We start from the raw sequence: 11,965 nt of genomic DNA, 5'->3' as shown, positions 1-11,965 counted from the left end.
GCGCCATTCCCTGAAAACTACATTACCCAGAAGGCCCAGGAAGAGGCGGGTGCGACCCCGTCTTGTGCGCAGGCGCGACGGGGCGGGGTCGCGCACGCGCGGAGGTACGGGCGGGCCGGCCTGGTTGTCATGAGAGCGGCCGCCGCGGCCCGGGCGACAGGCGCTGGCGGCCGGGGCTGCCACCACCGCTGCGGCTTGAGGGTGCCGGCCGGCCCGGGTCGGCGGAGGAGGCGCCTCCTGAGCTCCTCGGCGCTGCCGAGGGCCGGTGGAGAGCCCGGGTCGTGCGGACGTCCTGACAGGTAGACGAGCGGGCCGGGGGCGGCGGGGCCTCCGTGGGCGGCGGGGCCTCCGTGGGCGCGGCCCGCACGCTGCGTCACCGCCCCGGGCGGCCGGCGGCGCCTGCGCTTGGTCCCCGCATTTGGCGGCGGTGCGGGCTCAGCGACCCCCGACTCGGTGCTGAGCTGGCTCTTCAACCTCGTCTGTTTCGGAGATTCTCAGGGGGCACTTTCGAGTCTTGAGGTTGCTTGACCGAAAAACCATTTAAGTGTGTAACATTTAGGTTTTCCTAAGAAGGAAACTGGATACAAGTCTGTCTCCTAGTCTTGTAGCAAGATGTTCGGAAGTTGGTAAAGTGTTTCGATTTAACGTAGAGATTCAGTACCCCGATGCATAGTGAAAAGCAGACTTCGTAGGAGGAACCGCCGAGTTACCTTCTCCCCACGGCCCCAGCTCGTCCCGCGGCGCGGGGGAGAGTGATCGCTGCTGGGGAAGATGCAACCGGCGCTCGTTTAGAGGCGAGGATCGCTGTGCACCGGGGCCCCGCACTCGACAGAGCTTTGGTTCTCCCCAAAATGTTAGTGTGATTTTTATAGAGCCCAATACTAGTGTCCTTAGTGACACCCCAAGCATCTTAGGGAAGACTTGAAGGTTTACGCACAGGGGACACCAGGGTACAAGGCGGAAGGACGTGGCCAAAAAGGAATCCTGTTCGAATTCCCAAACCGAGGCAATAGCGTTGCCTCTGCGGTTCCCAGGCACTTCTCCTGTCTGGTTCCTAAATGCCAGGGCTGTGTTTTGGATTTATTGAGGCAGCATAGTATAGTGGACACGTCCTTTATTCGGATTTAAAGGGCCCCATTTCTAACTCTTAGGGCCATAACCGAGGGTGTTGGTCAACACCAGGCTCTGGAACCTGACCAGCTTTAGAACAAACCCGGCCTGTGTGGCTTCATAGCCGGATGACCCTGGGCCAGGCCTCTCTGTGCCTCAGTTTCCTCGTCTCTACAGCTGGGGTGTCAGAGTTGTGATGAAGGTATAAACATGTATGCATCTGCACACAAAAGTACGGTGTAAGGGAGTAGGTCAGTACACAGGTCAGCAAGATGAATAGACAGTATTTCAGATCTCTGGAATTTCAGGATACATGGTCACACTCAGTTGAAAATATTTCATAGGTACCTACTGTTTTCAAGGTGGGATAGAAAGTAACAGGCCCTGCTCTTAAAGATGATGGAAGGAGGGCTTCCCTGGTGGTGCCGTGGTTGAGAATCTGCCTGCCAATGCAGGGGACACGGGTTCGAGCCCTGGTCTGGGAAGATCCCACATGCCGCGGAGCAACTAGGCCCGTGAGCCACAACTACTGAGCCTGCGCGTCTGGAGCCTGTGCTCCGCAACAGGAGAGGCCGCGATAGTGAGAGGCCCGCGCACCGCGATGAAGAGTGGCCCCCGCTCGCCGCAACTAGAGAAAGCCCTCGCACAGAAACGAAGACCCAACACAGCCATAAATAAATAAATTAACAAAATAAATAAACCCAGTTAAAAAAACAAAAACAAAAAACAAAACCCCAAACACTCGCCTTTCCCTTAAACTCTTCTCTCCATGCTCTACTTCCCAATTTCTGACATCGTAATTTAAAAAAAAAAAAAAAAAAAAAGATGATGGAAGGACACAGGGAATCCCCAGCACAGGGATCTAACTCTGAGCTTTAGTAAGTTTGGAGGGACTTTAGAATCCATGACAGAAAGCGGGGGTTAGAACAGCAGGTTGGGCTTGAGGAGGGTTCTTCCGGTGGGGGCAGTACTCCACGTGGGGAAACCTGGCCGTGGTTTTCTAGAGAACACAGTGGGATCCAGAAGAGGTGACGTATTCAGTCAGTGTTCCAAAGGTGGGACCAGTGAGACTTGGCACTGAGGGAGAGGGGGCGGGGGAGGGGGAGGTATGGAGGCCAAGGGGTCAGTCCAGGCTGCCAGCCCGGGCACGTGGGAGGAGCCACAGGCTGGGCGAGGCCAGTCCACGTCTGGCATGGGAGCTGGCACACAGGCCAGGCTGTGCAGCTGCCGTGGGTTAAATCACACTCGTCCATTTTTTGTGCCTGCATTTTATTACTTTCTGGGTTAGTTTGGTTTTCTCTCCTGTGATGTCCTGCAGTGAGCTTTGTATAAACAATAACTGGGATCTTTAATAGTGGTTTCTCTTTCTATTTTAAATGCTTTTGTTCATATATCCCAAGAAACATTAGCGAGTGCCAGCCAATAATTAACTTATTGACGTGGTCCTCTGCAGGTTCTCAGTAAAAGTCAAAGGAAGATCTGGATCATGTATCAAGCATGTTAAAACAAACACATTTCATGTGGGATATGCTTGTGTGTCACCTCCTCCTGAAAATCTCCATTCATAGTATGTCCTACCCCAGAGAACTTTCTGGAGAAGCCTTTATCCCCTGTGTTAGTGAGGACTCTTGGTTGCATACTAACCCTTCACTCAAATTAGCCGACTGAAGAGCATCGACAGGCTTAGTCACTGGAGAGTAACCGGAAGTCCGTGAGTTGCTCGGGCTTTAAGTCCTGAGGCTCACAGGGTGTCTCTGCCACTCTCAGCACTGCTTCCCCGTATCAGCTCCACTCCCTGCCTGGATCTCCCCGCTGGTGGCCTCCAGCAGCCCCCCCACCCCCGCAGACACTATGCTATGGCCACAGCCTTCGCAGAGTCCTGGGATTGGGTGGCTTCGGTCCAGTTTGGGTCCTGTTCTCATGTCTCCATCCCTGAGCCCGTTCCTGAGGAGGGATGTGGAACTCATGGACCACCCAAGCCTGGGAAACGTGCCCCCCTCAGGCGGGGATCTGCGGGGTGCAGGATGGGCGTCAGCCCCACGGTTCCGGGTGTGGGGAGGACAGAACCACCGAGGGAAGTTGGGATTGAGGTGCTGTTTTCAAAGGAGTGGGCAAAACTGGGCGTCACTACAGCCACCCTCAAAACGATGGTAGGTAACTATGAGCCAAGCCAGGTTTGCTAAAACATCATGACAAAAAAATCATTCAGCCGCTATTTACGCATCTCCCCAGAGTCAGCCACTCAGCCAGGCTCCGGGAGAACGCCTGTGTGCTGGAGGTTCTGTCCGTGGTTCTGCTCTCCCTCTGCTGGTCAGCATTTTCGTTTAGCAGTGATTATGCTGTTGATTAAACTGCCCCCTTTTCCCTTATTTTTGTATAACTCATTAACACACTGGTTTATTAGTTCCTTAACTAATTTGAAAATCTTTATATTCATATCTTAGCAAAAGACCTTGTTTCTGCCATAACAAAGTAACACAAACTGGATGACGTAAAACCACAAAAATTTATCCCGGAGGCTAGAAGTCCAAAATCGAGGTGCACTTGTGCAGGGCCGCGCCCCCTCTGAAGGCTCCTTCCGGGCCTCTTCCAGCTGCTGGTGGCTCCGAACAGTACTCGGCGTTCCTTGGCTCGTAGATGCGTTGCGCCAGCTGCTTGGCCGTTGTCACTTGACTTCTCCCTGTCTGTGTGTGTGTTCCTGTCTCTTTTCTGATAAGGACACAAGTCGTGTTGGAGCAGGGCCCATCCTATTCCAATATGACCTCATCGTAACTTGCTTACGTCCCCACTGTTTCCAGACGAGGTCACGTCACTGGCACCAGGAGTTAGGACTCAGCATAGCTTTTGGGGGACGCAGTTCCACCCACAACGCGGGTCAGACTTTTTGGCGTATATTTGGGAAAAGTCAGGGTAACTTGAATGACACCTTATGTGGTATTAGAGGCATCTTAAAAATTGTGTAATGAGGACTAGACTCTTTCAAAGTGATGGGACAGTCCTGCCTAGGTTGGGAATTACTTTGTGTATTAAAAAGGCAGGAAATAACACTTTCAATGTTACGACGTACTACTAAGTCCCTTAAAGCAGTCTTTCCTGCTCTCATACACAGCCCCAGCGCGCAGAATGCCCCACAAGATTGGATTCGTAGTTGTCAGCTCATCTGGACACGAAGACGGCTTCAGTGCCCGGGAACTAATGATCCATGCACCGACTGTCAGCGGGTGGAGGTCACCGAGGTAGGCCAGACGAGGGGCCAAGGGCGGTGGGTCCTCAAGGGCACATGGGCTGTCTCCGTCTCAGCTGCTAGTCTTATTACGACTCAGACGGCAGAACCACACGAGGGTCGGGTCACCCATCTAGTTACGCGCTGGACTTTTTTCCTTCTGTTTTTAAAGAAAATTTGTTGAACCTTTTTCCCTATAACATTAACCCACATTCACTTAAGAAGCGTGCAAATACGGAAGAGAGGAAGGAGAACTGCCCCTCCCCCAATTCCCTGATTGAGGGCCAGTCCCTCATTCTCTGTGCTTGGTGGTAAAGATTTTGCATCTCACTGCTTTCATGTAACACAGGACTTTAACCAAGAAAGTCTCTTTCAGATTCATCTGGAATATTTGTACACCTTTAAAAGTCTTCATTACTTGAGTGATGTAATACCAGTGAATATTTTTCTGAAACATTTAAGTCTTTTCCTGAGAAGCCTTCTTTCTTCCCCAGAGGTGGGGCAGAGTTAGTTGTTGAGCTGCCCCAGGGCCTGATCAGGCTTCCCCGACTCAGTGTCGGCCGCCTGAGGCCACTCACCTCCTGATCCCGTCACCTCCTCGGGGAATCTCACTCCTCATGACTTGTTTTCCAAGTGTGAGTAGAAGGCTTACTATTTGCTCCTATTCATGAACATGTAAATCTGTATGACATTCACATTCAGTCATATACTGTGACTTACACTTATTCAGATGATATATTGCTAAAAAGTTGAATGTAAATCCCATTTAAAATTCAAATATATTTTCCGGGCTTCCCTAGTGGCGCAGTGGTTGGGAGTCTGCCTGCCAATGCAGGGGACACGGGTTCGGGCCCTGGTCTGGGAAGATCCCACATGCCGCGGAGCGGCTGGGCCCGTGGGCCACAATTGCTGAGCCTGTGCGTCTGGAGCCTGTGCTCCGCGACAGGAGAGGCCGCGGTGGTGAGAGGCCCGCGCACCGCGATGAGGGGTGGTCCCCACTTGCCGCGGCTGGGGAAAGCCCTCGCACAGAAGCGAAGACTCAACACAGTCATAAATAAATAAATAAAAGAACGTGAATTTCTTTAAAAAAAAAAAAGCAAACCGGGCTATACATTTAAAAAAAAAAAAATATATATATATATATATATATATATATATATATATATTTTCCTTTTGGAGTTTCTGAGGGAACCCAACAAACAAGACTCCGTTCTCAGTGAACTGAGAAATGAAACAAAAGAGTAGAGCAGATGGGGACAAATAGCCTCTTTAATACTGATGAAGCTGATATTGAACAAGGGCTTTGTCTGGGGGCAAGTAAGCATCCCAGGACTGGGCCAGCCAGGGCAGCCTCACCAGGTCCAATGGGGCTGGAGGAACACCTCCATCAGGCAGCCTCAGTCACATCCACGCTCCCCCCCAGACTCACAAATCAGTCCAGTCCTGCCTCTCCCCAAGCCCAGGGGCCTGGAGTGAGCTGGGGCCGCGGTTTTATGCAAATACACTTCCATTCCCCCCACACACACACCTGCATTTCCCTTCAGCAGAGGTCCTTTCTACTAAATGCACTTATTCAGCATTTATGCATGAATTAAAGGTACTTAAATATACAGACAGGGCCGCTTTTTTGTAATATTTATAAAAGTAATACTAATATGATTCTTTCATGTCTTGACATGGTATTTCTTCTAAGGCATGACCTATACTTGCTTTAGTAGTAAACTTTCAGACTGCTTCAAAGGAAAGGGTATATGTGCCTTGATCTCCATTCAGACTCATGCTGGGTTTGGCTCAGGGGTCTCCTGACTTCAACAGTGTTCTCTGAGGTCAAGCACATCATAGGAAGGCAAAGGAAAGTACCCTCAAGCCAAGTCTCCCAAAGAGAGGACAGGGTGCTCTGTTAGCCCAGGTCAAAGAGGGAGTGCTCAGGCACTGATAGATATAGCTCCAGTGGGAGGTGCTCCTGGGGGTCTCTACAAGGCTGCAAGGAAAGTTTCTCCAGTGCCTTCTGTGACCTAGGAATTCATAGAGCCTGAAATCTTCAAGGCATGAGACACACTTCTCCAAGAGAACACAAAGTTTACACCAGTGATCAGAGCCTCTGGGCATGAATTTTTTATTGTCAAATAATTTTCATTCGAAAAGAAATCTAGGGAATTCCCTGGTGGTCTAGTGGTTAGCACTCAGTGCTGTCACTGCTAGGGGCCCGAGTTCGATCTCTGGTCGGGGAACTAAGATCTTGCAAAATGCACGGTATGGCCAAAAAAAGAAAGAAATTTAGAGCTGTCAGTTTATCTTGAAGAGATACATACCTTTTTAGGTAATAATCAACCTTAAAAATAAAATAGCCAGTTCTTTTACCTGCAAAATGAGCTTATTCTAGAATGGCAGAGGAATTGCAATTCGGGACATGCAAACTATGGTGAAACCATAGGCAAGTCTGGGGAACAAAGGAGAGAGAGAAACCTTACTTTACCTTGCTTTATAGAGAAAAGGAGGAAGTTGGGAGGGGCTGCTTTGAGTGAAAGTCCATTGGAGGAAAACAAGGGTTCAGGGTGGTGACATTGTCTCATTGGCTGGGCTGTTGCTGGACAAGGAGAAAATCTTCCTTCTCCTGCTGGGGCAGTAACATCAGCTTCTTCTTGCCCAGGAATGAAGGAAGATACGTGCCTGAGAGCTCCCCCTTCAGGGCTCCCCTTCTCCATTTTAATTGAGGTTTCCTTTTATTAATTGTCATATTTCCCCCTTTTGAACAAGAACTTTCTCCAAAAGTATCACTGATCAAGAGTCAAGTTTTCCACATTTAGTGGTTTTTGTTCTTCAGTGTCAGGAAGGACCCTTCCTATTTGTCACATCCAAAGTCGGAGGGAAAGTACATAGCAGTAGGAAACCATTTAAGGCCATGTTTGAGGAACAAGGAAGGTTAGAAGGGAAGACTCTCAAGCATTCCTATCTAAAGTGTACATCTTGTCAAGGTTGTGCACACTGGAGATCTCAAAGCATTGAGCCAACATCACGCTATTGCGTACATCATTTCTACAAAGGTTTGACACGTAACAGGTACAAAGGTTAAAAATAATTATGCAAAACAAAGTTTAAAGTAACATGACAGTTCCAAATTGTATGATAGTTCTGACCCATGACCCTAGGCCTGAAGGTCGCCAGCTGAACAAATCCAAGGACCATGGAATATCAGGTGAAAATTTTTTGCAACCAGTGCACTTGCTCCCTGATTTTGTGTAATTGGATTTCTACCTCTCCCGAGACATTTATCCATGTGCAATAGATGGTATTTGCTATTGTTCTAACACCTCCTCCTTGCTCAGCAAATAGGTAATTGGGGGCTATGCACTTATTTAAAACCACTTTAGCTAATGAGTTAAGTGATCGATGTTGGGCTGCTACTCCTTCGGCTGTGGAATTGGCCAGCTCTCCTAATGTTAGGAAGAGATTTCTAATCATGTGTTCATTGGCACCTACTCTGATGGGGGGAGAAGGGTGGCTCTCCCTACAGAGGCAAACCTAGGGTCATACACACCTGCTAGAAGTTCCCATGTAAGGCAGCTAAGGAGGTTTAATGCAATAGACCAATGGGAGGTTTCTGATCTGTTATGAAGAGAAAGTAGAACAGTGAATACAGCAAAAGCACACTGTTCTTTAACCCTCCAGCTGTCAAGATGATGAGTTGCCCAAGCACAGGGGCCATTACCAAGGCTTCCACATATAGAAGAGTAACCAGGAGGAGCACGTAGGACCCCCTCATCAAGGGTAGCATTTATGGGCTCATTTGTCGGTATCAAGGACTTGGCGTCATTCAACCAAGACTCAAGTATGATGTTATCACATACTAAAAGTCTTCCTAAATATATGGGTATGACAGCCAGCTTACAAACGGTCTGACTCAAATTGGCTGCTCCAGTGTCTTCTGTATGTATATTCAAGAGAGCTTAAATTAAGCCAGGGAACAAGGGCATGTGGATTTAGTAGTCTCACCTTATACAAGGGACCTGCGGAACAGTTTAGGTACCGAGTGGCATTTGGGATTCCAGAGAAGTTACTTATAGTGTGAGTAGGGGTCACTGCTGTCATGGACAGATCAAGGTTTCTGGTGACAAATCCAATAATCAGAGAGGTTTCCCTCTTTTGCAGTAGATCAGAAAATGTGCATAAAAGCAATGTCTGTCCAAGGTAGAGAGGGAGAAAATAAGGTAAGAAGCAATAGTGAGAAAAGGGTATATGGGCCTGGTCCATCTTGGGAAAGCTGTCTCATCAGATGCTGTCTCCTTCAATTCCTGGAAATCTTTACTTTCAAGTTGCCAGTTGGTGTGCAGGTCCACTCAGGGCTTGGTGCTTTCTTTAGAGGTGACATGAATCCAGGAGTCCATTCCTTGGAGCTTAGCAGCACAAGAGTTGGTTAGCAGTACCTGATAGGGGCCTTTCCAGTGAGGTCGAAGGGAGTCCTTCTGGAGGTGTCCTTTCCAGTAGGTGAAATCTCCAGGTTGCATGCTGTGAAAACATTACTAAAGTGTGATTACTTTCAATGGAAGCAGTAAGGCCCTTACAATATTGAAGTATATCTCCGTTTATCAGCTGTGGCTCAAAGGAGGCGGGAACCAGGTGCATTGGGCTTCCTGTGACTGTCTCAGAGGGTGAGCGTTTGTGAGTTCCCAAACGGGTGGATCTGAGATTTAGAAGGGCCAACAGTGATGCTTTTGGCCAAGGTATTTGGAGGGTCTCTACAAATTTTGCCAGTTGTGTCTTAATGATGTCATTAATGCATTAGACTAGCCCTGAGGATTGAGGATGGTAAGACAGTGAAAGTGTAAAACCAGCCAGACAGCACAGACCTGTCAAAGTGTTCAACCACTGAAGTTCGGGGCGGGGGGAGTTCCCCAGGTAGAGATGATCTTTTCTAACAGAATCTTAGCCACAGAAGAGGCAGTAGCCTGTCTAAAAGGGAAAGCTTCAGTCCAGTGAGAAAACATGCAACTCATGACTAAGACATATTTATATCCCTGAGATGGGAGCAGCTGAATAAAATCCCTTTGCCAGGTCTTGAATGGCCCATTAGCAATTTAATGCAGTGCAGACAGGTTTTCCTGGGTTGTGTTTTGGACAGATGGGACAAGCACGGTGGGCGCTTTTCACAGCTTTCTTCGTGTTTCTTCACCAATATTGGTTCATGAACTCTGTCATTTTGCCAGTAGACCAGTGGCTTAAGGCATGTGCAGTGGTCAGTAGTGGGAACTTTAGAATTTCTGGTAGGACCAGATTGTTGTTTGGCCCAAACCAAGAGTTCTGTCTTTTTATCAAGCCAACAGTTATTCAATTTCCAATATTGTTTTTCCTTTTCTGGGGCCAATTGTTGGGCATTTCTAGTCAATGTTTCCAAATTATCATCTGGGGTATATGGGGGATATCCCTTTGGACCATGACAGAGGGTTAGCCATTGGTTCCTTTGAGAGCAGCATTTTTTGGCAGAAATGTCAGCAAGATGGTTTCCTTTAGCTTACAGGGACTCGAGTCTGGAATGCCCAGGGACCTTGCTAGTAGCCAGGGCAGCTGGCAAAAGTATGGCATCTAATAAATTTTAGACATGAGAGCCATTTTAAATTTTATTCGCATCAGAGGTTAGTAAACCTTGCTGTTTTGATAACGTCCCAAAGTCATGGGCTACCCCAAAGGCATACCGGCTGTGGGTATAAATGTTGGTGGTCTTGCCCTTGGCTAAAGTACAAGCCCTAGTGAGAGCATATAATTCCACCTTGTGGGCTGAAGTAGCCAAAGGTATACTGCCTTGATGACTTCAAGAGGAGTTGCGACAGCAACCCCACACGGTGTTTACCTTTTTCATCTTTTAGATAGGAACTATTAGTAAACCATGAAAAATCTACATTGGTTAGAGGAATTTCCTGTGAACTATTGCAGGGAGTCAAAAGGTGATGTGTCAGTGTTAAGCAGTCTGGAAGAGTTTTGTCAGCAGGAGGGAGAGGAACAGCAGGGCTGAGGTTATTACAGCAAGAAAGAGTTATGTGAGGAGCAGCTAGCAAGAGGGTCTCACAGGAGTGCGATGCGAATTCAGGAGAGCTTCTACCGCACGGGGTGCAAAGACGGTTAGAGGGAATCCCATGATTACATTTTTGGTGGCCTTAACCAAAAGGGCAGTGGCAGGAGTGGCTCTGAGACCAGGGGGCTGTCCCCATGGCACAAGGTCCAGCAGTCGGCTATAGTAGCCGATTGGGTCGACGATGGTCCCTGTGTTTGGGGTGAGTACTCCAAGGGCGTTCCCCTCCTTCTCACATACAAAGGGAAAGAAAGGAAGCTCACAATTAGGATATCTAAGGGCAGGGGCCCCTATTAAGCTTTTCTTTAAGGCTCCAAAGGTTATGTCATCCTGATCGCCCCAAATAATAGGGTCCGGTTTGTTGTTTTTTGTAAAACATGCAGGGGCTGGGCCATAAGAGAGAAATTTGGAATCTAGTTTTGACAGTAGCCAGCTAGCCCAAAACACCTCGTAATTGGGCTGAGTTTTAGATTTGGGGAAGTTGAGGGTACCATGAAGCCTACCTGTATCTAAATGTAGCCTCATTCTAAGATCAGGTGGCCTAAATATTGAACCTGAGTTTGAGCAAACTGCAGTTTTTCCTTGGAGACTTTATGTCCCTTTAAGGCTAAAAGGTTTTAACAGGTGAATGCTGTCCTCCTGTGAAGTTTTAGAGGAGAGTAGAGAAGCAAACCATCCATATATTGTAATAAAGTAGAGCCTGCAGAAAACTGCATTGTCCAGGTCAGCCTTTAAGGTTTGAAAAGTAAGAAGGACTTTCAGGGACTTCCCTGGCGGTCCAGAGGTTAAGGCTCCTCCATGCTTCCACTGCAGGGGGCGCGGTTCAATTCCTGGTCCGGGAACTAAGATCGCACGTGCTGAGCACGGCCAAAAGAATTTTTTTTTTTAATAAATTTTTTTTAAAAACCAGAAGAAGAAGGACTTTCAGTAAAACCCTTAAGCATTTCTGTCCAGGTGTACTGTTCTTTCCCAAGTGAAAGCAAAAAGATACAGAGTAGCTTTATCAAGGGGAATGCTAGAGAATGCAGTGCATAGATCAATTACAATGAGATTCTGCTTTTAGTAGGAATGGATGCTAGTCGCATATGCGGGTTAGGAACAACAGGGTGCCAGGGATAACGGTGTCACTTATTCCGGTTTCTGGACAAACCTCCATCCTCAGCCGCTGGGTTTTCTCACGGGCAAAGCAGGGTGTTACGGGGACTAGAACAAGGGATAATGAGGCTGCGGCTTTGAAATCTTCTGTTATGGGCTTGATGCCTTGAAGGACCTCTTTATTTAATTATAAGGTACTGATTAATTCTGGGGAGAAGTTTTGAGGGATATGTTTGAATCTTAATAGGAGGAGCACTGGATTCTGGGTATTTCAGTTGGAGATTTTGCCCATAAGGAAAGTGGTAGCTGATCCATTGGTGACAAGTGACTAGTGAGTGTCCTTGAAATCACCTCTAATGCATCTGAGACAGAGCAAGTAAAAGATATCGAGGGTCATTCAGTTCCCTGCTTGGCTATTTTGATGGCTACTGTCAAATTCTAGAACTATTTCCCCCTTTCAGGAGAAAGAAATT

At 48.0% G+C, this 11,965-nt stretch overlaps 1 protein-coding gene across 2 annotated transcripts in view; it reads left to right on the top strand.

Moving 5' to 3' along the window:
- Positions 1-108: 108 nt before the first annotated feature.
- Positions 109-11,965, top strand: part of CEP104 (centrosomal protein 104) — a 52,699-nt gene continuing 40,842 nt past the window's right edge. The window contains exons 1-2 of one of the 2 annotated variants that reach the window (XM_068538751.1): positions 109-299; positions 4,220-4,346. In XM_068538751.1, the coding sequence (XP_068394852.1) occupies positions 4,234-4,346 (113 nt within the window). In that variant the 5' untranslated portion in view covers positions 109-299; positions 4,220-4,233. The remainder of the gene's footprint in view (positions 300-4,219; positions 4,347-11,965) is intronic. The other variant, XM_068538750.1, reaches the window with a different exon arrangement.

The sequence above is a fragment of the Eschrichtius robustus genome, chromosome 3 (assembly GCF_028021215.1).
Source record: "Eschrichtius robustus isolate mEscRob2 chromosome 3, mEscRob2.pri, whole genome shotgun sequence".
NCBI classification, from domain to species: Eukaryota; Metazoa; Chordata; class Mammalia; order Artiodactyla; family Eschrichtiidae; genus Eschrichtius; species Eschrichtius robustus.
Note: the sequence above shows the minus strand (reverse complement) of the source record. Positions and strands in the feature narration are given on the sequence as shown.